The 25,520-nt window shown below is 34.9% G+C and overlaps 1 protein-coding gene and 1 long non-coding RNA gene across 6 annotated transcripts; both read right to left on the bottom strand.

The window, feature by feature from the left end:
* Positions 1-368: 368 nt before the first annotated feature.
* Positions 369-6,422, bottom strand: CLPP4 (CLP protease P4). The gene is made up of 2 exons (XM_022055161.2): positions 5,976-6,422; positions 369-1,023 (listed from the first exon to the last, which is right to left on the bottom strand). Exons 1-2 carry the CDS (start codon positions 6,356-6,358, stop codon positions 540-542), a joined length of 867 nt encoding a protein of 288 aa, XP_021910853.1. The 5' UTR covers positions 6,359-6,422; the 3' UTR covers positions 369-539.
* Positions 6,423-12,826: 6,404 nt separating this feature from the next.
* Positions 12,827-23,567, bottom strand: LOC110808647 (uncharacterized). 5 transcript variants are annotated; one of them, XR_015817886.1, is made up of 4 exons: positions 23,325-23,564; positions 16,399-16,546; positions 15,346-15,857; positions 12,827-13,211 (listed from the first exon to the last, which is right to left on the bottom strand). It is a non-coding gene; the product is annotated as an uncharacterized LOC110808647 (long non-coding RNA). The 5 variants fall into 5 exon arrangements; XR_015817889.1 differs by having other exon boundaries at positions 16,399-16,541; XR_015817888.1 differs by lacking the exon at positions 12,827-13,211 and adding an exon at positions 14,541-14,691.
* Positions 23,568-25,520: the final 1,953 nt, after the last annotated feature.

Raw genomic sequence — 25,520 nt, 5'->3', positions numbered from 1 at the left:
AAGACGAACATAAGATTATTTAATTATTTAAATGATGCTTCCACTCTTTGATATAGTTTTATACACATTTATGTTTTTATAGTCACTTGTTCTAAATTTTGAAGTTGATGAAGTCCCGTGTGTAAGCTCCCAAGGATCAGGACTACTTCAACTTCCATTCTTCTTGGACCCCATAGAGCAACATCAACGAGTTAGAAATAATTTGAGTACTGTTCTTTTTTTTTTTTTTTTTTTTTTTTTTTTTTTTTGTATTTGATTTTATTTTGAATGTATTTAACAACCCACCTCTCAATTTGGCATTGTAAATTTTTTTTAAAATTTTTTTAATTGTTTAAATGTATAACATTTGCATACATGAGGACAAAAAATTACATGCAAATTAGATTTTAAATTACTAGTATAATGCAAAAAGATTATTCAAAAATAAAGAAAGTATCCGCACTCATAATCCCATGTATGTGCGATACATTTTCTGAATAAAAAAGAATTGAAAAAAAAAAAAACCTAAACTCACCAGTACCTGATCTTAATGCTCCAGCTTAGTATATTTCATCATCAGGAATATCTGGTGTCAAGAACTTTCTTGGATCTTTACTCATTTCCTCATAATTTAGTGTCGGTTTCACCCTTTCCGGTACAGGAGCCAATGGAATGATGCTATCTCTATCAATAACTCCATCTATTATCCCATATTCAACTGCTTCTATTGGAGACATATAACGATCTCTATCAATATCTTTTTGGACTTGTTCAAATGTCCGGCCGGTAAAGCTAGAAATAATTCTCGTGACATTATTCTTGTTATGCATAATTTCTCGTGCTTGAATTTCTACATCAATGGCTTGCCCACTAGCACCTCCAAGAGGCTGATGAATCATTATCCTTGTGTTGGGCATTGCAAGACGCTTACCTTTGGTTCCACCTCCCAGGATTACAGATGCTGTTGATGCTGCAATGCCGAGTGCAATGGTGGAGACATCAGCTCTCACAAGCTGCACTACATCATATATAGCCATCGTGGCACTGATGCATAAGACAAACAAAATAGCATAAGACAAGCAAAACACTTTTACATTTTGAGTTTTCATAAGGTAAAACTTCCTTAATCCAAATGTTTCAATTCAATGCATGCATGTAATGTCAAGGGCCAGATGCTCTGTCCAGTTTCTAGAGCTCAAACTCTAAGGTTCCAACCTATCAAGTGGTTGTCAGTCCAGGTTGGTAAATTCATCTCAAGCTTTCTCATCACTTTAAATTGTCGAACCACATTTGAGTCACTGACAGGCATTTGTATACCAGTCTTCAAGAAGTCACCCATTCTAGCACTATTCTCATCCATCATTATCACCAAACTTTATAATATGATATTACATTTTCTTGTGAGAAGAGAAAAGAATTTGTAGAAGGGCACCAAGTGAACGCTACAAATGTAAACATCAAATACAGCTAATAAATAAAGACAACCATGTAGCTTTTTTCTTTTCATGGCTGCTGAAACATAACTAGGCAACTCTACCCACTTCTCAACAAGACAAATAATCATTCCTAAGGTTGGAACTTTTTTATGTAGAAGAAAATATGTTCTATATTTATAGAGCACCAAGGGATGCAATCCATATACAAAATTCTTTACTAGTCTAACAACATATCACTAAGGTCCCTAAAATCCTTGCTATAATGCGAAGGTTAGCACATAATAAAAAAACTTAAGGTTTGGTACCAAATATCTTTAAATATGCGAAATCAGATTCAACACCCTCAAAATCCTTCTATTCCTTTCCTTCCAAGTGACCCAAACGGGAGCAAGCGGGACCAGCTTGACGGTCTTCTTACCACTCTGATATCTTCTCCATGGCCACAACTCTTCCCCAATACTATCGGAACAACCTAATTTACACACAATAAACTATACACCACAGACCAAGGTGATAGGTATAGGGCTTGTACCCCGGCAATGGATGCTAGTTATTCCTTGCCATCCCTTCCCTCTGTTTTTTTGTGCTCTTTTTCTTTCACTCCTTCAAACCCAAAAGCCAAGTTTTCTCTTGACTCCATTTTCAAAACTTAATTAGAATTTCTGGCTATGGATCAGGAAGCACACTGGACCAGGTATTTGCCAAAATGTATGTCAGGGTGAATCATGGCCCCACATGGAACAGAGAAGGAGTTTTAAGCTCCATTTCAAACCCTGCTAAGTTGGGAGAAAACAAAGGATAAGGTCCTGGGAAACAGGGACCTCTTTAGGGATTTTGATTAGGAATTTTATCTCTTTGTTTTTTTTTCTTTCTAGGAGTTGGAGTAGGAAGTTTGGATTGAATAAGTAGGATGTAGGAGCCCTGGTTGTTTAATAGGTTTCTAACACTTGAATAGCTTCCTATAAATATTATCAAAATTAATCACTAGAGATCATCAAATTTCTCTTTAAAAACAGAGCTAGTCTCTAAAAGACTCGAGATTCTCTTTGATGAGGGCTCAATATTGGCCAGCAAAGAAGGAAGTTGGCGAAGCAAGTTACCAGCTTGCTTTGAGACTTTTTAGCTTAGCAGGACCCTTTCATTATCAGGTGCAGAACTGTAATGACATGGTATAGAGGCAGAGAAAACAGGGGAAGTCAAGGCATTCTAGCAGTTACTTGAGAGCTTTTCCCTGCAGTATCAGGAAGACAGGACTTGTTGAATGAACAGCAATTCAATCTCACTATTCAGATTGAGAACTTGTTGGAAGTACAACCAAAAATGACTCCTACATGCTTCCAACTCCAATAGCATGTGAAGGAAGGATAGACACCCAGTAAGGGCTGGAGACAGCGCCTGAGGTCGAAGAAGAGTATCCTGATTTGCAAAGCTGGATTTTTCGGAGTAGGATGGCACTGCAATCCACGGGGCTGTTAAAAAGGTGTGAGCACCTCTTCCTCCACCAAGGAATGGCTAAAGAGGACACGATCGGGCTGACCTCATTCCACTTGGAGGATGACACCCAATTGCGATTCCTGGAATTGGAGAGGGACCAATGGTTATCTCAGAACAGCTTTAAGAATCATTTCAACCTTCACTACTGGCTGCCCTTTCAAAGCAACAAGCTGAGAGAATTGTTAAAACAAAGGCAAGATGGGACTATGGTGGAGTACCAACACCGGTTCGAGCAACAACCCGTTGGTGCCTTGCCATCCCAAGAGGTAGAAACCTTCATCAGTGTGCTTCAAGATCACATCACATGGAAGTCAAGTTGCAGCACCCACCCAATATGACTACCACAATGAGTTTCGTCCAGCTGTATGAAATGAGGAGAGCAAGGAAAAAGGAGAAGAGCTTCCAAGCAAGAGAGCATCAATGACACCAAGAAAACCACCATTTATCAAAAAACCTGGCCTGAAGGAGATGGAAGATAGAAGGAAAAGGTGCTTTGTTTCAATTGTAACGTAATCTTTCGTTTGGGTCATACTTGCAAGAAATTGTTTTGCTAGGAATTTGCAGATAACACTTAACTAAGGGAAACTGATACCACAAAAGATGTGGAGGAGCAGCTAGAAATCTCACTCCACTCGATAACAAGGGCCGTAGTAGGTTATATTGTGAAGGTTCATGCTATAGTGCCTGAATCATCCTCGTCGACTCAGTGAGTTCCAACTACTTCAATATTGATACTCAATTGTTTTTTGGTCATATCTTCAAGTTGTATGAACTGCCCAAATATTTGTAAGTGATTGAAAAGGCACTTTTAGAAATGTTGTATGAAAGGAGCTCTTCTGTATTTTCAGGAACTGATTTAGCATTTAGTCTGCCTGTTATCCATAGTCAAATGGAGGAACGAAAGTTGTCAACTGAACACTAAAATGTATATGAGCTGCTTCCCAAGTGACAAATCAAGGAGGTGGATGGATTTGTTAGCTTGGGCCTACTATTGCTATAATACAAGATTGCACCCTAATGACCACTGTTTGCGGTTTTTTATGGTCATTTTCTGCCAAAGTTTTTATCCTACTATCTCGAACTTACAAAAGCTTCAAGCGGTCAAGCTAGAGTTGCACATCCAATACCAAATTTTGAAGGATTTACATGAACATTTCCACCAAAACACATGATACCAAATTTTGAAGGATTTACATGAACATTTCCACCAAAACACAAGCTACCATGAAAGCCATCTATGATAACAATCATAGGGAGGTCAATTTCAAGTATAGAAGAAGGTACTGCTGCATTTCCAACGCTATTGCCAATTGGCTTCGGCTCCTTGCCCCAACCTAAAGCTCACTCCAGGCTTGTAAGGACTTTCTCCAATAGTTGTGCCAGTTGGCTAGCTGCATATCAGCTGCAATTACCAAAGGATGCTTGCTTGCCCTTCCATTTCCATGTTTCATGTCTCAAGAAATACTATGGAAATGAACCAGTAAACCCCTCTCTTCTTGAGGCCAACAAAGGGGAGATATTGGCAATACTACAAGCCATTCTGGATCAGAGGACAAGGGAAGGACACTAAGAAATTTTAGTCCATTAGGAAGGCCTTTCACCTGCAGATGCTTCCTGAGAAGCGACAAAAAAGGTGGTCGCATGCAATCCAGCCTGGGTTCTTGAGGAAAAATACAAAGTTGAGGAGGGGGCAAATGGTACAGCTAAGAATCAGAAAGCACACTGTACCATGTCATTTGCCAAAAAGTATGTTAAAAGGACTAATGCTACACATGGAATAGAACAGGAGTTTTTAATCGTAGTTCCAACTCTACTACGGTAGAGGAAAAGAAAGAATAAGGTCCCGAGAATCAGGAACTCACTAAAGCATTTGGATTATAAATTTACCTCTTTGCTTTTTTCTTTTCTTCTTTTTAGGTGTTATAGGAAGTTTCAATTAAATAAACAGGTTGCAGGAGTCCTGGTTGTACAATAGGGTTCTAACAGGTGAGTAGATTCCCTATAAACATCATCAAGATTAACCAATAATGATCAGCAAATTTCCCCCTTAGAAAACAGAGCTAGTATCTTAAAGATTTGCAGTTCTGTTTAATGAGCCTTGATACAGGACAGCAAAGCCGGATGTTGGCATAGTAAACTGCCAGCTTGCTTCAGGACTTTACCTTGGCAGGAATCCTCACGCATTCTCAGGTATGCCACTGTAACAGATTTACTCAGAAAAACTCTTTCTTCCTAACTAAAGATAGCTATATCTTAGCTTCAAATAAGAAAACTGACTATCTATGAGATTATGAAAGCAGATAACCAGTTCAACCATATACAGAGACGGAGTCATGATCATCCCCAAAGTTTCAACATTCTTGAGACCCTCTTATCTTTGTTAATTAAAAACAAGAAGTATTCTTTTTAACTTTAAACATTGTCAATTGTACGATATTGGCACTCCTTTTTAGATACAAAAAAAAAGAGATATCAATTGCTATTCATTTTTTATAATGTTCTTTGCATATAACAAATTTAACTTTCTACCCGCATATCCCAAAGAGTGAGAGAATTGCAGGACACAGTTGTTTGCCGAGGGACAACAACTATTTCAGTAGTATGCAAAAATACAAACGATCTGAGCGACTTTACATGGCAAACAAAACCACACTCCCTCCTGTAACCTAACACATGTTTCTTCCCTCTATAGAGGACCAAGAGCAAACCAAATCTGGGGCTGCAAAAGGCTGAAGGGATTCCATTAATCACTAAGCTAGGTTCCAATTCCAAAATGGTTCTCTATTGGTTCAAGTAGAACTCACCAAACTTGGCCAACTAAGATTTTGAGTGATTGTCACAGCTAAGGTTTACCCTCATTCCAAAGGTACGCTAGAAACATTAACCTCCTAATAAAACAATAACACATGGCAAAAGCTTCCTCGGAACAGACATAAATAAAAGAAGAACACAACCCAGATTGAGAGGATAGGAGCATAAAACCAAAACAAAACATTAAGTTGAAGCACTAAAAGTTAAGCAGAACGAAAAAACTATTTAAAGGAAAGGAACCCTGAAGGGAGAAACCTCAAAGAGCCACCGGGAGAGTTAATAAAGAGCTTAATGTCCTTTTTAGGATCCTGAGCATCCAACAAGAGCAGCTGACTGATAATGGCGTCAGCCACGAAGTCGTCGATGTTGCTTCCCAAGAAGACAATGCGCTCCCTTAGAAGAAGGCCCATAGCATCACCCTCAGCCCCCCGCATGGCCGTGGCGGGTGTCTGCAGAGCGGAGGATTCCCATGAAAGTGAGTTGGTGAATTTAGGGATTGAGTTGGATTTGGTGAGTGGCGAGGTTTTGAGAGACGACGAAATAGGTTTCCAGAAGAGATTGGATTTGGAGGAAGAAAGAGTTGGTTTAAGAGAGACTATGTGCGGGGTTAGAGCTGAAGATAGCGAAATCATTTCCATGGCGTTTATGGGGGAAGAGGAAGGGGAATGGAGGGGAGTTTGGGTAAGGAGTTAGAACCCTGATCAGTAGTATCATTATGATATATTTGTACGGAATTTAATAAAATTATATATTAGTCAAAATTACAATTTTACGATTAATATGATATTTATTTACTTTTTAAAAAAATAACGAATATATCCACTTTTATATATTAGTATGTAAATGTTGGCTTTCATCACAGAAGTCTAAAGTTTAGTAAGCATTTTTCTATTCGATTTAATTTTTTATGTATTGATTTATTGTAGTTATTTTGGCTAAAAGTTCATCCATTTTGAATATGTCTGTACTTGATTAAGACAGTGTAATTAATATATTAATAAATTAAATTTTATGTTTAATAAATTAAATATTACATATTTTTAATGAATTTTATATTCATAATCTTTAAATAAAAGTATTAAAAATTTTAATAATTATATAACTATGTTAGCTGTAGCGCCCGGGAAATTGAAGAAGAAGAGAAAAAAAAGAAAAAAAAAAAAAAAAAGGAGGGCACGTCAGCAGTCCCGGCCAACCGGAACCTGCCACGTGGCAAGACCACGTCGATCCGGGACGGGCCACGTTGGCGATCCGCGTATGCGCGATCGAATTGTCCAGATCAAACGTGCGATCGGACGGCCCAGATGCAATCGCACGGACGGTCCAGATTCAATCAAAAACGGACGGCCCAAATTAAATCAAAATGGACGGCTGAGATCAAAAGACAAAAGGGTATAAATAAGACCCCCACACCAGACCACAAAACCCTAGCCGCCTGCCCTCGCCGGAGAAGACGAACCAGAAGCCGGCCGCCGCCACCCGCCGCCGCACCGGAGGGATTTCCGACCGCCGATCGAGGTAAATTTCATACCCCCGACTCGTTTTTCCACACTGATTTCCCCTGTGGCCAAATTGGAGCCAAAATTCCGGCCAAACGGCCAAAAAATACGGCCGAAGCCCAGCGGCGCCGCCGCGCCCCTCTTCGGTTTTTGCCTCCGATGAGGCCCTTCCCGGCCTCCGTTTAATGCAATTTTTATATCACCGTGATCACCATTCTTTTCTCTACAGGTTGATCGGAGCCGAATCAACAAAACACGAACTTCACCGGAGAGCCGCCGCACCCGAGAGCACCGCCGCCGGTAAGCTTCGGTTTTTCGTAATTTTTTTGCCCCCCGAGGGCCCTAGAGTTGTTTAATCGCAAAGATCGATGCAAGTGTGGCCGAATTTGGCCGGAAAAGGCCAAACCGAGGCGAATCGCCGCCGCAAGCGGCGGCGCCGTCGCCGGAGCACGGCGGAGCCGCCGTGCCGGAAATGCGATATTGGCCGAAAGGGGCCCAAGGCCTAATTTGAGATTTTTTGGAACACGTGCAGGTACCAGTAGTGCGTTTCAGTTCCCCAGAAAAAATTCAGAGAAAATTAGGGACAGCCTGTAGGCGCACTGTGAAGCCGTGTTCGGACCCCGAAACGTATAAGGACCCCTCACCCTATTTCCTATCACGGTTTTAAAGTTCAATAAATGATAAAACGGTATTTCATGAATCAACGAATGTGTGAAATTGCTTAAGGTCGCTAATGGAGCCCGAGTCTAGTGTGTTTGTCGGTTAACTGTTATTTGGCCTGTTTTACAGTTTTAAATGCAGTATGAGGTTTGATGTTTTCAGTTTATAGTTTCGTGTGCATATTGTACTGTTTTATTGATTATGGATTGAATGACTGGGATATTGATGTTGTATGTTGTCTGTTTGGCATAAATTACTGTTTTGCTTGTTTGTATGTGGATTGATGATGCTAACTGAGGGAAAAGAGAATGATAGATTATGTAAATGGAAAATTGTATAATGTGGTCAGCCTGACTAGATATCCTGGGAGATGGTGGACGGACCGGGTCCGTAGGGAACCCTACCGGGATTGTGGTCTCCCATACCGGACGGGGTATGGAGATCTTATGTGTTTTGGCGCCCATACCGGACGGGGTATGGGGACGGCCCGTTTCACCTTCATACCGGACGGGGTAATGAGGTCTATAGTTTTGGCGCCCATACCGGACGGGGTATGGGGACGGCCCTGGAATATGATTTCAAGTGTTAAGGGTTAACGGGTAGCGGGACCCCTATGGATCCCCATGGATACTAGTGGGCTGGTAAAAAAGGAAAATATGTTGTGTAACGATTGAATTACGAAAGGTTTGATAAGTATTATGTTATACAGTTTATATATGATTTCATGATGATGATAATGTTATTACTTTCGTACACTGTTTTATGGATTCTATCGAGGTAAGTGGATGGTGAAGGATTTATTATTGATAAAAGAATTTGTTGTAAATTATGCTCAATTGGTCTTTTTGTGTTTTCTACCCACCTTTACCTCTATGACGGTGAGATATCGTGATGTCTTTATTGGGCTAGTGTAGCTCATTCTTTATTTAATCATTTCAGATCAGGAAGACATCGTTCCTGAGCCGGTTCCGCAGGAGGACGACGAAGGGGACGCCTGAAGACTCCATAGTCATATTCGTAGCTTTTACTTTCAAGTTTCTCCTTTAGATAGTTTGATCTTTTATATTTTGTGAGTACATTTTTGGTTTTAGTGTAAGGGATGTTAATCGAATTTTGATTTCGCTTCCGCATTTGATACCTTTAATATACATTTCATTTTAAATTTCTGGGGCCGTTACATTAGCGGTGTCAATTTAATTTAAATATAAATATATCATTAATACTTTTTCATATTTTTATCACAATTCTTTGGATAGACATTGACTAATTTCAACTAATAAGGATAAATTCATAATTTTTTTTTTGTTATCCTTAAATCTCTACAAGAATTGCTCGATAGTTTTATCAAGTAATGTAGATTTAGAGTTTTATAATAATAAATAAGTTGACATAAAATTATAAAATTATACATTCAGTCAGTTTCGTTTAAAAAAATTTAAAAAACTGAAAAAATTAACCGAACCACATCAACCGGCTAAAGCAATTGAATTCGATCAAGTAATCAATCCTGAACCAACTTAGTTAATAATTATATAACTTAAAAAATAACTCGATTTTATTTAAAATTTTAATATATTATGTATATATTATGTTATATACACTACATATTTTTTTATATATTATATTGTATGTAGCATATATTTTATGATATATTATATATTAAAATTTAGAAGTAAAAAGAACTTAAAAGATTAATTAAATTTTAGTTAAAACTCAAGTAAACTAGTTGAGTTAAATTAATTTAATTTGGTTTTTAAATCAGTTCTATAAAATTAGACCGAATGACATTAAATATTGACTTCCAAGAGTTGCCTGTTTATAATGATTGTCTTACACTTATTTTAGATATAAATTCTTAAAGGAATGTTAGAACCATATATTTAGAAAGTTTGTATTTGGATTGACTTATTCACTTTTTTGCTAAAATAGATTCAAACTTTCTCTATATTTAGTTTCTACCAAATTTAGGAAAAGTAGAATTTTAAAGTCTTCGTCAGTAGCCTGACATATTTACATAAGGTCACTAGCAAATTATTTTATATAATCTTGCATCAGATTGTGAAATAGCTAATTTTAGGGATGATTTTGTAAATAAAAAAAAAATTGTTGTAATCTTAGACTAAAAATGAATCCAAAGATAAAGATTGAGAAGAAAGTAAAAAAATATAGTAGAGGACTATTAGTTGATGGACCTCATCTTTGCTAGCGATTTGACTGCAGTCACAATGATTAAAAATATCATTATAGACGCAAAATTATATTTGAATACAACTTTATTTTTATATAGAATTTGTGAATGTCTTAGTCATAGATATATTTTAAGATGAAAATACATCTTTATCCTTATTGTCCTTGAGCAAGTTAATGGTGAGAATTGACATGATGAATGTCACCAATTTAATTGTCAATAGGAGAAATCAAACTTGTAGGTTGTTAGAGGCAATTTACTCCTAAAGAAAGTAATAATTAAATTAAGTTCGACGTGATTTGCTTAAGCATGAAAAATAAGATTTATAGTGAGGTAGATGACACCGTAGCATTGAGACTTGGAGGGAGAAAGCCTAAGTTCTACAAGCAATGATTTAATCCAAAAAAAATTTAGCTATAATATTGACAATTGTTTTTTACTCACATTCTACAAAAATTCTAATATCCATGGGTTACTTTCCAGCTAGCCATAAAATTAGTTATTTTCGAAAATAAATAGCAAAAACTTTGGTAATGTAATGATTGTTAGAGTTACACCTCAATCGCTATCTTAAAAATACCGTAAGTGAAGGGGTAATGATTTAAGAAAACATAATCTATGGGAAACAATACCCTTTGAATGAAGAACTTTTTTGAAAGCTTTATATTTACTCATCAATTAGGGGATATATAATCTAATATAACTTATTAATTACAATGCAATATAAGGACACATCATTATAGAATATTAAATAGAACTAAGGAGTATAGAGCAGAATCTATTCGTTAGAATAAGAATTATTAGATACCTCGGAAAGAAAAGATAAGGAAGTCATAAGAGTGGTGGTTTACTATTTACCCACATTTGATCTATGAAGAAAAACCTTATATATTTATGATGAGAAAAAAAAAATTTAGAAAATAATTAACCTAAAAAACCAAGAAAATAAGGGAGGAGACACATATTACACGTAGAAAATTCTTATTGAAGGCATAACACAAGATAAGAAATTAATGAAGAATTTGATCACGTAGTCAACATATCATCAACGTATATCACAATAAATAGTTTGTTAAATCCAATATGCTTTAGAAATAAAGAGGTATCATACTCGTATGAAAGAAAACCAGAATCTTCCTAAAATTATTAAACCAAGTAAAAATTCTTTATTGAAAAAAATAAAATTAATCTGAACAAAAATTAGGATATAACAACTAATCTTTTACCTTATCTTTTGTTAAAAAAAAACAAAATAAATATCATAACTATCGTAATTTTGTTCGATCTAATTTATGAATTCTTTTATAATCAAATCTTATTTTCTCGTTTTTTTTTTATTTTCTCTATTTGTTTAATTTTTCGTTTTTTTTCATTTTCCTTTTTCTTTCTTCATTTTTTTTTTTAATTTTTCTGATGTTATGTCCTAGAGATGTCTTTTATGCCGGGATTTAAAAAAGATATTGTACCCCAACAACTTTCCATGATGAAATTTAAGATACATACATACATACACAAGTCTTAATGATGGATTTAAGGTAAAACACACACGCCACAATACCTTCTTAGGTTGGAATTTAAGGTAAAAGACATACCTTCCCACGATGAGATTTAAAATGAAAACACACACCCGTAGTGTACTTTTATGGCAAATTTTAAGATAAACACAACACCTTCCTAGGACAAGATTTAAGGTAAATATGACACCTTCCCATTATAGGGTGTAAGATAAAACGTACATACCACGATATATTTTTACGGTGAATTAAATACAACATCTTCCTATGATGGGATTTAAGATGCAATTTGATAATTCATAAAAATAGTAAAGGTTAAATTATCACTTTACAATTAAAAGGAACATAATGTGCATGTGCCTTTCATTTAAAGTTTCTTCAAAGTTAAATCTAATTTTTCTTTTTGTACATTTAAAGGTTATTTAGATGATAACTACATAGTTGGTAGGGAAATTAATTTATTTATAAACAAGATGAGGTAGATTGTTTGAAGAAAGAGTTGAGTAACGCAGTTTATTTTAGAAAAAAATTGAGGAAATGAACGAGAAATTATTTTTTAAAAAAATTATGTGTTGAAGAATATGATTCCCACATCAACCAAATATAAATATCTACACTATTGTATACATTTGTGAAATACTCTACAGTTTTAAAGGTAGAGATTTAAAATAACAAAAGAAATTTAATTAAACAATGTATATTTACATTTAAATTAGCAAAACCTACAAATTAGATGGTCTAGCAATTAAGTTTTGTTTAATAAATTAAACCAATTTATAAGTAGAAAAATATCAAGCCCAACCTCTATATCTATCTCTTTTATTGTTTCTCATAGCGAAGCAACCAGTGGCATAAGTAATGATGATAAGCACAAGCTCACAAATGGAGAGGAAAGCAACAATTCTCCATTGGTCTCTAATGCTTGCAAGAACTCCACCTTTGCATGAATTGCAGTCATAACATAACTTATCTTGTTTATCACTCCAAATACCACAATCTTTATCTTGAACAGATGCTTCACTTTTTTGAATTTTCCAAAATGTTGCATTTTTTTGTTTAAACCCACATGAAATTGGTGGTTTACAACATCCTGACTACATGTATCCAATTCAACACATATTAATCAAAATAATATATATATACACACACATAAGTTAATCATACAGGAAGAATTTTACCTCAATAGGAGTCAAGTGTTGTTGATATAAGTTAGAAATCGTATTCACATTCGAATTCTCGTTCATCCTTTTGCAAACATTAGCTTCAACTAGACAAGTTTTAATCCCATCCCAATGTTGTCCATTGATGAAATGCACTCGTAGAAACTCTGAGAAATCCTCTGGCTGATAGTCTCTTATACCAATCTCCTTAACAATGCTTCTCACCACATGTTCATTTGTGATTACAAAAGAGAACAATATAAATCCGAAAAGACCCAAAACATAAAAAAACATCACCATCAAGTAGATCCATAATGCAAAATTTGCTTTACAACATGCTCCGATTAATCCTATTGATGATATCACAAATATCACAACTCCCATTACCAATAACGGTTCTTGAATAATCCTCTGACAATCATTGCCGCCATTAATATGGAAGTTGAGGGCCAAGGAAATAGCTGCAATACCTATCATCAAAGCACAAAAATTCAAAAAACAAAAAACGCAATTACTTAAGCGAGACATTTCTCTAAATGCTTTTTTTTTTTTTTCTTTGGTTTCGTGATTGTATTGAGTGGTTTGGTTATATATGTATGAGAATAAGATATTCTGAATTTTAATTTATATCATTAGAAAATTTAGTATCAATTTCAATGAAAATTAAAAAAAAAACCAGAAATATGACTTATCTATTCAATGTAAGTTAACGAAGTGTGGGAAGTTTGAGCATTAATTAACCATATATCATTTTAAGCCAAGTGGTTTTTTTTTTTTTTTTTTTTTTAGTTGGTAAATTCTCATGTGATTTAGTTGGCAAACGGTAAATTTGTTTTTGTAGATGAAGATGGAATGAAAATATCCAAACAGATTCCAGCAAAAAGATATTATAAAATGTATGTAATAGCTGTAAATACAGAAGGCAACACGTTTTCATATCGATTCATCTATAAACACATATCATACATATACATACATACACGTACACTAACTCTCTAAAATTACCCACAGCTATATATATATATATATATATATATACACACACACACACGCACACACACACACACATACATGTACAATCTATAAGTTTAGATTGTAAGAAGTATATCATCTCCGATAGGCAATCTTATGAGGACATGTACGCAAACATAAATCTCCTTCATGTTTCAATATACCAAAAAATATATTACACTTCTATTTAGATAATTAAATTTATATTAAATATATCATTACACAAATCATATGTGTGTGTGTGTGTGTGTGTGATAGTATTCCCATATTAAGCCGTATTTTAAGAAAATTAATTACACGATTAATTATTAATATATCTTAGTTAATTTAAGATTAATTTCTAAAATTATTTTAATACATGTAACTAGTTATTTGCAAATTATTTACACATTATCAAAGAATATTAATTACCATTATTAAATAATAACATAATTAATTATTTTTAAATTAATTTTCAAAATTAAACTAATACATACATGTAACTACTTATTTGTAAATTAATTACTTTTAAAAATATTATAAATTAGTAACTAATTCCTTCTCCGTTAGATCTAATGGTGTCGGCCTAGTCCATGCACTTTCTGATAGGTCCTCCATTGATCTTCTTTCTCTCTCTCTCTCTTTTCTCAATGGTGAACCCCTCTCCCCCCATCTGCCATCCTTGCATTAACCTTTGTCTTTCTTTTGCAGATTTGGCCAGTTGACCTCCATCGCATTTCATCCAAGCATACGACCTTAGCTATTCTCTGCTTCTCTTACAGCAACAATCTATATATATATATATATATATATATATCTTTGTCTATCTCTCCCCTATCTCTCTCGGAGTGTTTGTGTTTGTGTTTGCTCCCTTTTTGGTCTTAGTATCTCTGTTGTATATATCTTTTTTTCCCCACAGTGGAAGGGTGGTTGCAAGTGAAGTAGTTCTGTCTCTACCAACTGCCACCAAAGAACGAAGAGATTTTGATTTTTACTTTTTTAACTTTTCTTTTGACATAAGTTATTTCTTTTACAAACAAGTCTTAAGCTGTTTTCTGTTTTAAGTTAAAATTGAGTGTTAATATTTTTGAAAAAAAAAAAAAAAATTTGAGAGTTCAAGAAACTTTGTAATGAAAAAGATATTTAGAATTAAAATAAAATTTGTATCAAAGTTTGGGAACTAAATTACTAATTTGGCTTAAAATTAACTTTTATGTCTGCTGATTTTAGTGTTACCCTTCCCCATAGCTATATGACAGAAAGAGGAGAAAAAGAAGAGAATGTGATAGCACTTCAGCTTCTTACAAATTCACTCCCTTTAGGAAGCATAGAGGAGCACTAAATAATTAAAATACCATTCAATTTTGTGGTTGATTTCTCCTCTATAACTAAACAATTTTTAATCTTATTTATTTATTGGCACTGATTTTCAACATTCAGGTGTGCTTTCAGATCTGAGTATTTGGGAGGCCAAGCAGGCATTCTAAACCGACAATGGGATGGTTTTTATCTTAAGCTTCTCGGATTTGGATTTACACTCCCAGGTGCCTAACCACTGGTAAAATAATTTCTTTGATAAAGTCTCATAATTTAGAACATAATTTTTTTACTTACCGAAGAGAACATAGAATTGGAATCATGTCTAGTGGAAAACCAGAGGCACTTGATATTATTCGAACATGGCTAAGTTCAGTCATCTAAGAAGGTTGTTTTCTCAGGAGGATAAAAAAATTTGTCACCGCCATCACCATTACATTCCAGCCCTACAAAATTCAAGCAACACCAAATCGTCACTTGAATCACATGTTTGCAACTGAAAGCATGCGGTGCTGCAGCCATTTATTAATAATACACCATTCAGTTGGATTAAACTTGAAATGCATTAACCAGCTAGTCATTATCATCATCACATTCGTCAGTAATAAACTTAGGCAACAAAGCTGTTGAGACACTTGAAATATTTAATAAGTTACACATAACAAGCTTTTCCTGTTTTAGGATCTTTGTACTCCTTGCATCTTTTTACATTGATGAGAAACAGACTAACTTGAGTCAGTAGGCGGTTTTTCCTTCGGATGTTTCGAGGCATAATGATCACCAAGCTGATTCTGGTTTGCTAATTGCACCTGAAAGCCCAGAATCAGTTCAAGGTTAGTAAAATTCTTGAGCATAAGTACAATTTTGATATGAAGGCAATGTAAACTCCCAACATTGTTCCAAAAATTGTATCACCTACTAGATAGATCTAAGATAAAGCACACCAGCTAAAGGTATGGTTTACAAAATGAAGATGGTATGTCATTTTATAGCCATTTCTTTATAGGAGATTAAAATCTTCAGGGAGATATCTTTCTTCAAAAGTTAATATTTTAGAAAAGGGGTAAGGAAAAAACCTAGTCTAATTATTCTGACAAGTGTTCCAAAGAAACAGCAATCAGAACACTAAACAGAATTGGGTGGAGCACAGATTATATCAGACTCCTAAAAATACTGATAAAAAGTTAACAGTGCAGAAGAGTTATGGATTCCTAAATATATGTTAGCAATATAAGTTGGAAATCTCCACTACACAAAGCAGGTAGACATATTTGATCAAAGAAATTAATGGATACGCCAGGAAAACCACAAAACTGAAACATATAGCTGATACATAATCCATATCCATACCGAATGAGTCTTCTGTGCTTCTCTTTGGCCAGGGGCATATTCCAACGATCCCGTTATCTACTTTGCAAAAGAATCCTCTCAGTCTTGCTCATAAGAGCTTTCTCTCTTTCTAAAAATATCTCTCCCTTAAAAAAACTCCTCTTCTAACCTTATCACATGAGACATTTTGGTTTAGTTCAGGGATAAATTGGAAGATTTGCAAAAGTTCTTCACACCAAGAAATAAGATGGTTGTCATCTTGAGCAGTAGAGCCACAATATTTTCTGACTTAACTGCTGCCCTATCATTACAAAAAAAAAAAGAAAAAAGAAAAAAAAGCTGCAACCCTATCAAATCAACATTCCTATTTCTATTTTTCCATTATATTTCACATTTAAAAGAAAAGAAAATACAATTTCAGGAAAAAAAATTGAAACTTCTGCTGGTGATGAAGTAAAAGATATGCTTAATGTAACAATCGGACGGGACAAATTTAAAAGCTTCCTATGCATATAAATGTATATTTTAGCAAAACCAGGAAAATCTACCAAGTGTATATGATGAAGGGGCTTCCCTTATCAATTTTTCTTTTTCCTTGTTTAAAGGTATGAAATAGGCCAAAGTTTTATGAAATAACAGGAAGATACTATAGTCTTAAAATATGACAAATGATGACACCTGTCATGCTCAGTTACATAGACATGCATTGTCCAATATTTAATCTCTTTCAAGCCTTGACCTGACCACACAAGTAAGAAAGCCCCTTAAAGTGGTGCCAGTGCGAGTGTCAGATATATTTGGATTCATAATCCTCCACTTTCTGGCCCTTTTTCAATGCCTTTAATCTTAATTGTGCCAAAATGCTCCTATGTGGTCCTCCATTAATGAACATACCTCTCGAAATTTATCTTCTTTGCTTAATATCTTTGAGCTTTTACTCTCTACATAATCAAGAATCATATGAAATGCTCTCTTTACTTAATATCATATGGTCATTTATTTTCTCTCTACAACCCAATATCAGATTGGGACTTAGATTCTTCAAGTGTGTACATTTGCAAGTACCTTGTTTCCCATCTTACTAATAATTTTAGCTGCTGTGGAAGACTAAAACTCCCTCTAAAGTTAACGTTTTTGCCTGGACTGTTGTAATGAACAGACTCAATATAAACGATCAGCAGAAAAGCTTTTTCATTCTTTCGGCATTGTACAGGAACCCCCCCCCCCCCTCACCCTCCCTCTTCCCTTGAGTTTTTCCTCTCAACATTCCTGAGGGGCATCAGGGTATAATGAAGTTAATCTACTTTGGATAAGAGCTTTCTTGGCTGGTTTATAGGTGTTGCACTAGAAGCACAGCACTGGACTTTTCAAGGATCGCAACAGATTAGTTTTCTATGGGACTGATTGGTTTTCTTTGATCAAGGTTAGCCTTCTTTGCTACTTTGTAGACCAAGGGCTCATGGGTGCTTTAGGTATGCCTATTTGGCTCTATAAAGGGACAAAAATCTTGTGTTTATCTTGATTTTTATGTGGTTCTTCCTTTTCTTTTTCTTCCTTTTGTTGCTTTAGGAAAATTTCTTATCCTTCACTTTTGTAATTTTTCTCCTTTTAATAATTTTTATCGTAAAAAAGCTACATTTCTGTAATTTTTCTTTTAACACGCACAAACATTGAAGCATAACAACTCTTACATTGCATTTGATTCAAATATATTTCTGTTTTCATTCTACTTCTAGATCTTAATTGTTTGCCATGTGAAATTTAGTCATAACCTACAGGGATAATATTAAAAAATACTCTTGTATTTTTGTATTTTACATCAAATTATACTTAAATTTTCAATTGTTTCAATGCGCACCTTAAATTATTACATCAAATTATACTTAAATTTTCAATTGTTTCAATGTGCACCTTAAATTATTACAATGTATCAAATTGCAACTTCCATTAATTGTTTTTTAAATAAAAAGTGTGAAGTATTATTCATAAGGTACCAAAAACGGGAGTACCACCCATGTACAAAATCTCTACAAAAAAGTTAGAGCATCAATACTTCTCCAAAATCCTCATCATTAATGATATGATGACCAAGTACAATTGTCCCAAACAAGTGTATCCATCTATCTATCAATCTATTAGAACTACTCTCTATGCTATCAAAACCCTTTCTGTTCCGCTCTTTCCAAATAACCCAAAAAACGGTCAAAGAGATAAGATTAGCAATGTTTCTTTTTACATATAAACCATCCTTAAGCCCAAATCTCCCCCCAACCGAACCTGAAATAACCCAACTGATACCTAACCACCCATAAATCCCACACCATAGTTTAGAAACAGTAGGACACCATAGTAGAAGATGATTGCAAGTTTCCTCAGCCTTTAAACAGCAATAGCAACTATTTGCAATAATCCTGCCTTTACTTTTCAACCTGTCAAAAGTAAGGATTTTTTCCCAGCAACCCTCCCAAGCAAAAAAAGCAATGCGTGGAGGAATTTTAGTCTTCCAAATCGGCTTAGCAGGAAATAGTCTTCTTTTTTCAGTACCCATCTCGTGTAAGAACTTATAGTATGAAGTGACCAAAAAATTCCATTTTTTTCCAGATTCCACACCACCTGATCATCACTATCCGAGACATGTGCAGATTCAAGAGTAGACATCAAGTCTTCAAACTCTTTGACCTCCCAATCATTCAAGTTCCTCTTAATATTAATTAACCAAACCATGTTCCCATTAACAACCCTGTAAGCCTCCAAAACAGTCATATCTTTGGATTGAGCGATATTATAAATTCTGGGAAACCTCCTCAGTAGTCTACCTTCCCCAACCCAATCTTCTTCCCAAAAATTTATCTTGTTACCTCTGCCAAGTTTCCACTTTCAGCACTGATTAAACAAATTCCACTGCATCAGAATTTTCCTCCACAAACCCGGCCATGAGGGACAGAAAGACTGCCACCACTTCTAGAGGTCATATGCACACCACATCTAGCTTCAACAATCCTTCTCCACATTCTATTTTCTTCCCTCCAATACCTCCAAAAGAATTTAGCTTGAAGAGCTTCATTCAATCTGAGCAAAATTTAACCACAATTTTCCATTAATAATTTTCATTAACTTTGGCAGTAATTCTACTTTTTTGTTGTATAATTTTTTTCTCCTTCTTTTCCTATCTCTCTCCTCTTTGTCTCCATTGTCTCCACCTTCTCTCCTCTCTCTCTTTCCTTCCTCCTCTTCTTTCTAAAACCGAAAATCCTCTTATAATTAAAACAATTGGATATTTGCAAATCACTTCCACACAATTTTAAGTTTCTGTTCTTACTAATCACATCACTTCTCCAGCTAATTTTCATTTTCATCATCTCTAAATACCTACTTTTTTTATTGGGTGATCTCTTATACGTTTTAGAGGTTGCCATATAATATATATATATATATGCGCCCAAAATGTAGATAAAGCGGTTCTGGTGCAGGAGGAGGCAGTTTTAGTGATGAATGGTGTTGCTGGGTTTTGAGGGTTTTGGTCGTGGCCACGGTAGTTGACATGAGAAAAGGATTTTGGTGAGATTGGAGTGACAGCAGAGAGAGGAGCTGGTGTTAGGAAGATAGAGGCAAATCTGGAGGAAAACAGCAGCAAGAGAGGGAGGAGAGAAATAAGCATTTTGGGTGACTTGAACTCCAAAGAGCAAAAGAGTGTAACTGAGGTGGAGGGAGAGCAACGCCCAGAAAACAAGGCTTGTGACATCTTCAGACCGAGCTAAGGCTAGAAGCGAACAAAGGAGAATGGAGGTGGTTCTGGAATGAGAAAGAAACTAGAAGAAAAAATGGTGTCTAGGTGGCTTGAGGGGCTTGTGTCTTGAGTGAGTTGGGGAATGAATGAAGAAGGTGAAGAAGCAATCTGTCTTCCCCAAGCTCTCTATTTGTTCTGGTGAAAAAAAATGGAAAAAAAAGGAAGAAGAGTTGGAATTAAAGGAAAAGAGAGAGAAAAGAAAAATAAGAAAAAAAAATAGAAACACTAACTTGAATTGACACAGAAATTAGTTGGAATCATAATGCTATTTTTATTCAAATCTAAATCTCATTTGTATTGAATTCAGATTCTTATTTCATAAAACTCAAATTGAACCAAACTCATTCCTGGATAAAGAGGACTATAGTCTAAATAGAGACTAACAGAGTAACAACAAATTGTGTTGGCCAATATCCATGTATATCTTATTCACAACTAAGTAGGAACTTTGTTAGATGTTCTAAAGCTTCAAATCAAGAGTAGTTCCAGTTGAAAGGTTATTTTGTTTCCGGAGTCAAGGGTTAAGCAAAGGGATATTGAATGGTATAAAAAACCAATTGCAGCAAAAATTAGCAAATATCCAGGGAAAAAAAAAAACCACAATTCGCCTGTGAGCTTGAAGCAAATATTTAGTATTTATCATATTCAAAATTGCAGTTCAAACAAAAACCTTAATTAAGGGCAACAGAAACCTTCCAGAACATTAAAGAAGACACTGCAGCGAATGGAATGGCCATGAGTTAAGAAGGGAAAGAAAAACTTGCAAAGTAAATGCTCCTGAAGAGTCCAACGACAGAACCATACTATCAAGACCCAGAGAAAAGATAACAGAATCAAGGAGTTGAAAAGAGAAATCATATAAATAGCTTTCCGATCATTAAGGTTTCTATAGAAGAACATATTCCAGAAGCATTGACCTGCAGAGGAATCCAAAAAGGAAAAAATAGAAGTATTGCAATTTTGTGACACATTATACATGCAAGGAAACCAAATGGCCAAAGAAACATTGTCAATCCAAGAATCTTGCCGAAAAAGACAACAACAGCCGTTGTGCACCCTCAAACTGAGTAATCGAAAGAAAGCATAAATAGTTGAAATCGCTTTCTATGGGATCTTTGTATGAAGGAGAGGCATTGATTTTAGAGTCTCAACCATTCCGATGTATACCGAACTTGCTCTTAATCACCTTAACCATAAAGAGTTAGGCGCCAAAGAAGAACACCATAACGATTTAGCCAATAAGAACATGATTATACAAGTTCCCAATGTCCAGATCCCCATCACTCATAAGCAAACAACACATATCCCAATTAACTAGGTGGTCCCACTTAAACTCACTTGAAGCAAATCAAAAGAGATTCCTTTTAACCCTCTCAATACTCTCCACAACACATCTAGGAGCTTTGAACAAAGAGAGACAGTAAAGGGGAAAACTAAAGAGGCAAGTCTTGGCAAGATACTACCACAGAAAAAAATGGTGCCTTTCCAAAAGTCAAGATGTTTTGAGATCCTTCATATTTGGTTAATTTGCTTTATGTCAAAGGGATAGTTCTCCCTCAAATTGGGTTCTTATGCTAGAAATTAAAACTAAGGACAAGCAGAAAGAAGAATTTGCATCAGATGACCTTCGAGAACGTATGAAAGATTCTCATAAACCCATCTTGGACCAAATAGTATGAACAGACTTGACATAATACTAGCCTATGGATAATTAATATTTTTCCCTGGGGGAAAAAAATTTAAAAAGAGTTAGAAGAAACTACAATAAAGAGCAACCAGCAAAGTTTAAAGAAACATAAGAATTAGAGCCAAATGTACAAGGGCACCATTTCTAAGTCTTTATCATTAGATGTCAGTCAGATTATTGTTTGGGGTTCTGGCTTTATTCCATTGGTTACTAATATAGCATTTAAAACAGGTGCCATCAACAAGATCGCTGAGTTTTAAATTTCCTGTGTTACCTAGAATACATTAGAGACATAATCAAACACAGAGCTTGGACATCAAACACCTGCTGACATAACATTGCTGTTCGAACCAAGATCCCAGTTCTCTTTTCCCATGTTTTATTGTTTAGATACAAATCACCTTCTTCCTATTGTTTTTGACTATGTAATATCTTCCAATATATTTGCTGAGCCATCAACAAGATCGCTGAGTTTTTAATTTTCCTTGTTACCTAGAGTACATTGGAGACATCATCAAACACAGAGCTTGGACATCAAACACTTGCTGACATAACATTGCAGTCGAACCAAGATCTCAGTTCTCTTTTCCCTTGTTTTATTGTTTAGATACACATCACCTTCTTCCTATTGTTTTTTACTATGTAATATCTTCCTATATATTTTCTGAGTGATCAGTAGATCTTTACATCCTTAAAAATGACCACATAGAGGGAACAAAAGCCTCTCAAATGCCAACAATCTAAGGGAACATTTTTTCTTTCATTTCATGTCACTGGAAAAAATGTTATAGTTGATGAATGTAAAAGAAAAAAAAAAGAGGGCCAAAAAAAAAAAACACATTGTAAGGCTAATAAGATGATTTCCACTAAATTTTTCCTTAGGCTATGTTTGGAACATATTAACTTTGTTTGTGAAATTCATTCTAGACTCATTTTAAGTATAAGAGGATAGAGCTCCCCTACAAAATCATAAAAAATTGAACTACCAGATAATTTGAAGGTGGAATTTGACACAAAGTAATAATTCGTTCAAAACATGGCCTTAATAATCTTAGTTGAAAAATAAAGGGTGCAATACCAAAGGACTAATCGTGGGAATTAAACTGAAGGCTTTTCAATATGATCAACAGATTTCGTAGTTACAGTTCGCGATATCGTTTCGATAATTAAAGTCTATTTTCCTCTTCAAACTTTAGTTTAGCACTTGAAGAATTGTCATCTTTCGAGTTGCTTTTGACAATATGATTTCTTGAGGAAAAACAAAAACAAAATCAATAGACCTCAAGTTCTTGTCTCAATTTCATGTCGGCTAAAAAAAAACCAATAAAAACGAAAAAAAAAAAGAAAAAAAGATAGAAGTAAAAGGTACCGAAAAGAAGAAAAACAGGATCAGAGGCGGATCTCTACAGTCATGAATAAAGAAAAAGCAGAATCGCAGAGATAAAAATGAAGCAGATGAGTGGAGGAGAGTACCTTACAGATAGGGCAACTGACTTTGAGGGCAACGGCTCTAGCCTCGAGCTGAGAGCCTTTAGGTTTCTGGTTCTTCTCTGCATTTCTCCTTTGCGCTTCAATCTTCTGCTTTCCTCGAGTCATTGTGTGTTTGGAATTGTGAAGAAGAAGAAATGGTAGGATTATACAGGGACCCTTTATTGATGTATTATAACATTCAAAGCTTTGTTTGGATGAATTTTATGATAGCTAGTTAATGTATAGTAATATGATAACGATAAAGTGATATTATATTTGAAAATATTATATATTAATATATGATAATAATATCTGTTTTATTTGAATTAATAAAATAATATAATTAAATATTAAAAAATTTATTTAATTTATAAAATTATTTAAATTATAATTTTTTTAAAATAAATAAAATTTTTAATTTTTTGATAATATGAGAAATTATTTTAAAATTATAATTTTTTTTTATTTTTTTATTTAATTATATACATACACATATATGTAATTTACAGAAATTATTATTTATATATATGTATATGTATGTATATATATATGTAATTAACAGAAATTATTTTTCTTTATTTAATTATAGATATACATATATATATGTAATTACCAGAAATTATTTTTCTTAATTCAATTATTATATATACATATAATATATTAATTGTATATATATATATATGTAATTAACAGATAAAGAAAGAGACGAGAGAGCGAGAAGAGAGAGACACAAGAGAGACACAACTGTGAAATTAATTGTAATTAATTTTAATTACAATTAAAATTAAGGAATAAATATAATTTTTGAATTTTTTTAAATTTTATTTGAGGTAAAAATGAATAAAATTAAATAAATGATGAAATTAAAAATAATTTTCAAAAAAATGGATAAAACTTTGGACTCTGAGGATATTGTTAAAAGAAAAATTGAAAACTGATATCAAAACATGATTTAAGAAAATTGTGCCACGTAGGGTGCTCAGTCAGCAGCCCCGACGAACCGGAGCTCGCCGCGTGGCAAGGGACGATGATGTGGTGCCAATGCGGGAGGTCACGTTGTCGATTTGCGTGCACGCGATCGGACGGTCCAGATTCATTCTTGTGCGCACGGACGGTCTGGATCCGTTCCCTCCTCAGACGCAATCTGATGACTACAATTAAACGCAATGAACGGTGCAGATCCACTTCTTATTTAAATGCGATCGGACACCCCAAATTAAATTGCGATGAACGGTCCAGATTCACTACTTATTTAATTGCGATCGGACGATTCAGATCAAATGCGATGAACGATTCAGATTAAAAAGAGATGGATATAAATAACCCTCTTTACATTAAAACCTAACCCTAGCCCTAGCCATCAGACACCCCGCCGGAGAAGAAGAGCTAGCCGCCAGGAAGGGAGCCACCCATCATCCGCCGCCGCGCCAGAGCCACTTCTGACCGCCAAACGAGGTAAAAATTTTCTCCTTTACTCGCAATTCGATTTTAAACATCCTCATGGCCAAATCGGAGCAAAAAGACTGGCGGATTGATCGAAAACTACGGGTAAAGACCAGTGCCGCCACCGTGAGAAAAAATAAAAATCGCCTCCGATGAGACCCTACCCGATTCCCGTTTTGTGTAATTTTTTCACCATTGTGATCAACATCCCTTTCTCTACAGGTTGACCGAAGCGAAACACCCAACTACGAATGTGAGCTGGTGGAGCCGCCACACCAGAGAATCCTGCCACCAGTAAACTTTGATTTTTTTGACTTTTTTCAGCTAACTGAGGCCTTTTAATGTATTTTCTCGTAGGAATTGATACAAAACTGGTCAAATTCGGCCGAAAACAGCGAATCTAAGGCAAACCGTTGTCTCAGGTAGCGGTGTCGTCGCCGATGCACGACGGAGTTGCCGTGCCGAAATTTCGAAATTGGCCATAAAAGATTTCTAACACTTACTTTAGATATTTTGGGGTATTTCTAGGTACTTGAAACGTATTTTAATCCCTGAAGAAAAATTCAGGGAACCCGGGGACTACTAATAGGTGCAGTTAAAACTTAGCATTCGGACACCAATTCGGGTAAGAATCCCTCACCTTATTCTCTGTTATGGAATTGAAGTTTAATTTTAAATAATATGGTATTTTATAAAACTTAAAAAATATTCATAATTAATTACAAGTCACTAATAAAGTCGGAATCGGTTATTTAC

The sequence above is a fragment of the Carica papaya genome, chromosome 3 (assembly GCF_054855325.1).
Source record: "Carica papaya isolate Zhongbai chromosome 3, ASM5485532v1, whole genome shotgun sequence".
Classification (NCBI taxonomy): Eukaryota; Viridiplantae; Streptophyta; class Magnoliopsida; order Brassicales; family Caricaceae; genus Carica; species Carica papaya.
This window is presented reverse-complemented; position numbering and strand designations above follow the sequence as displayed.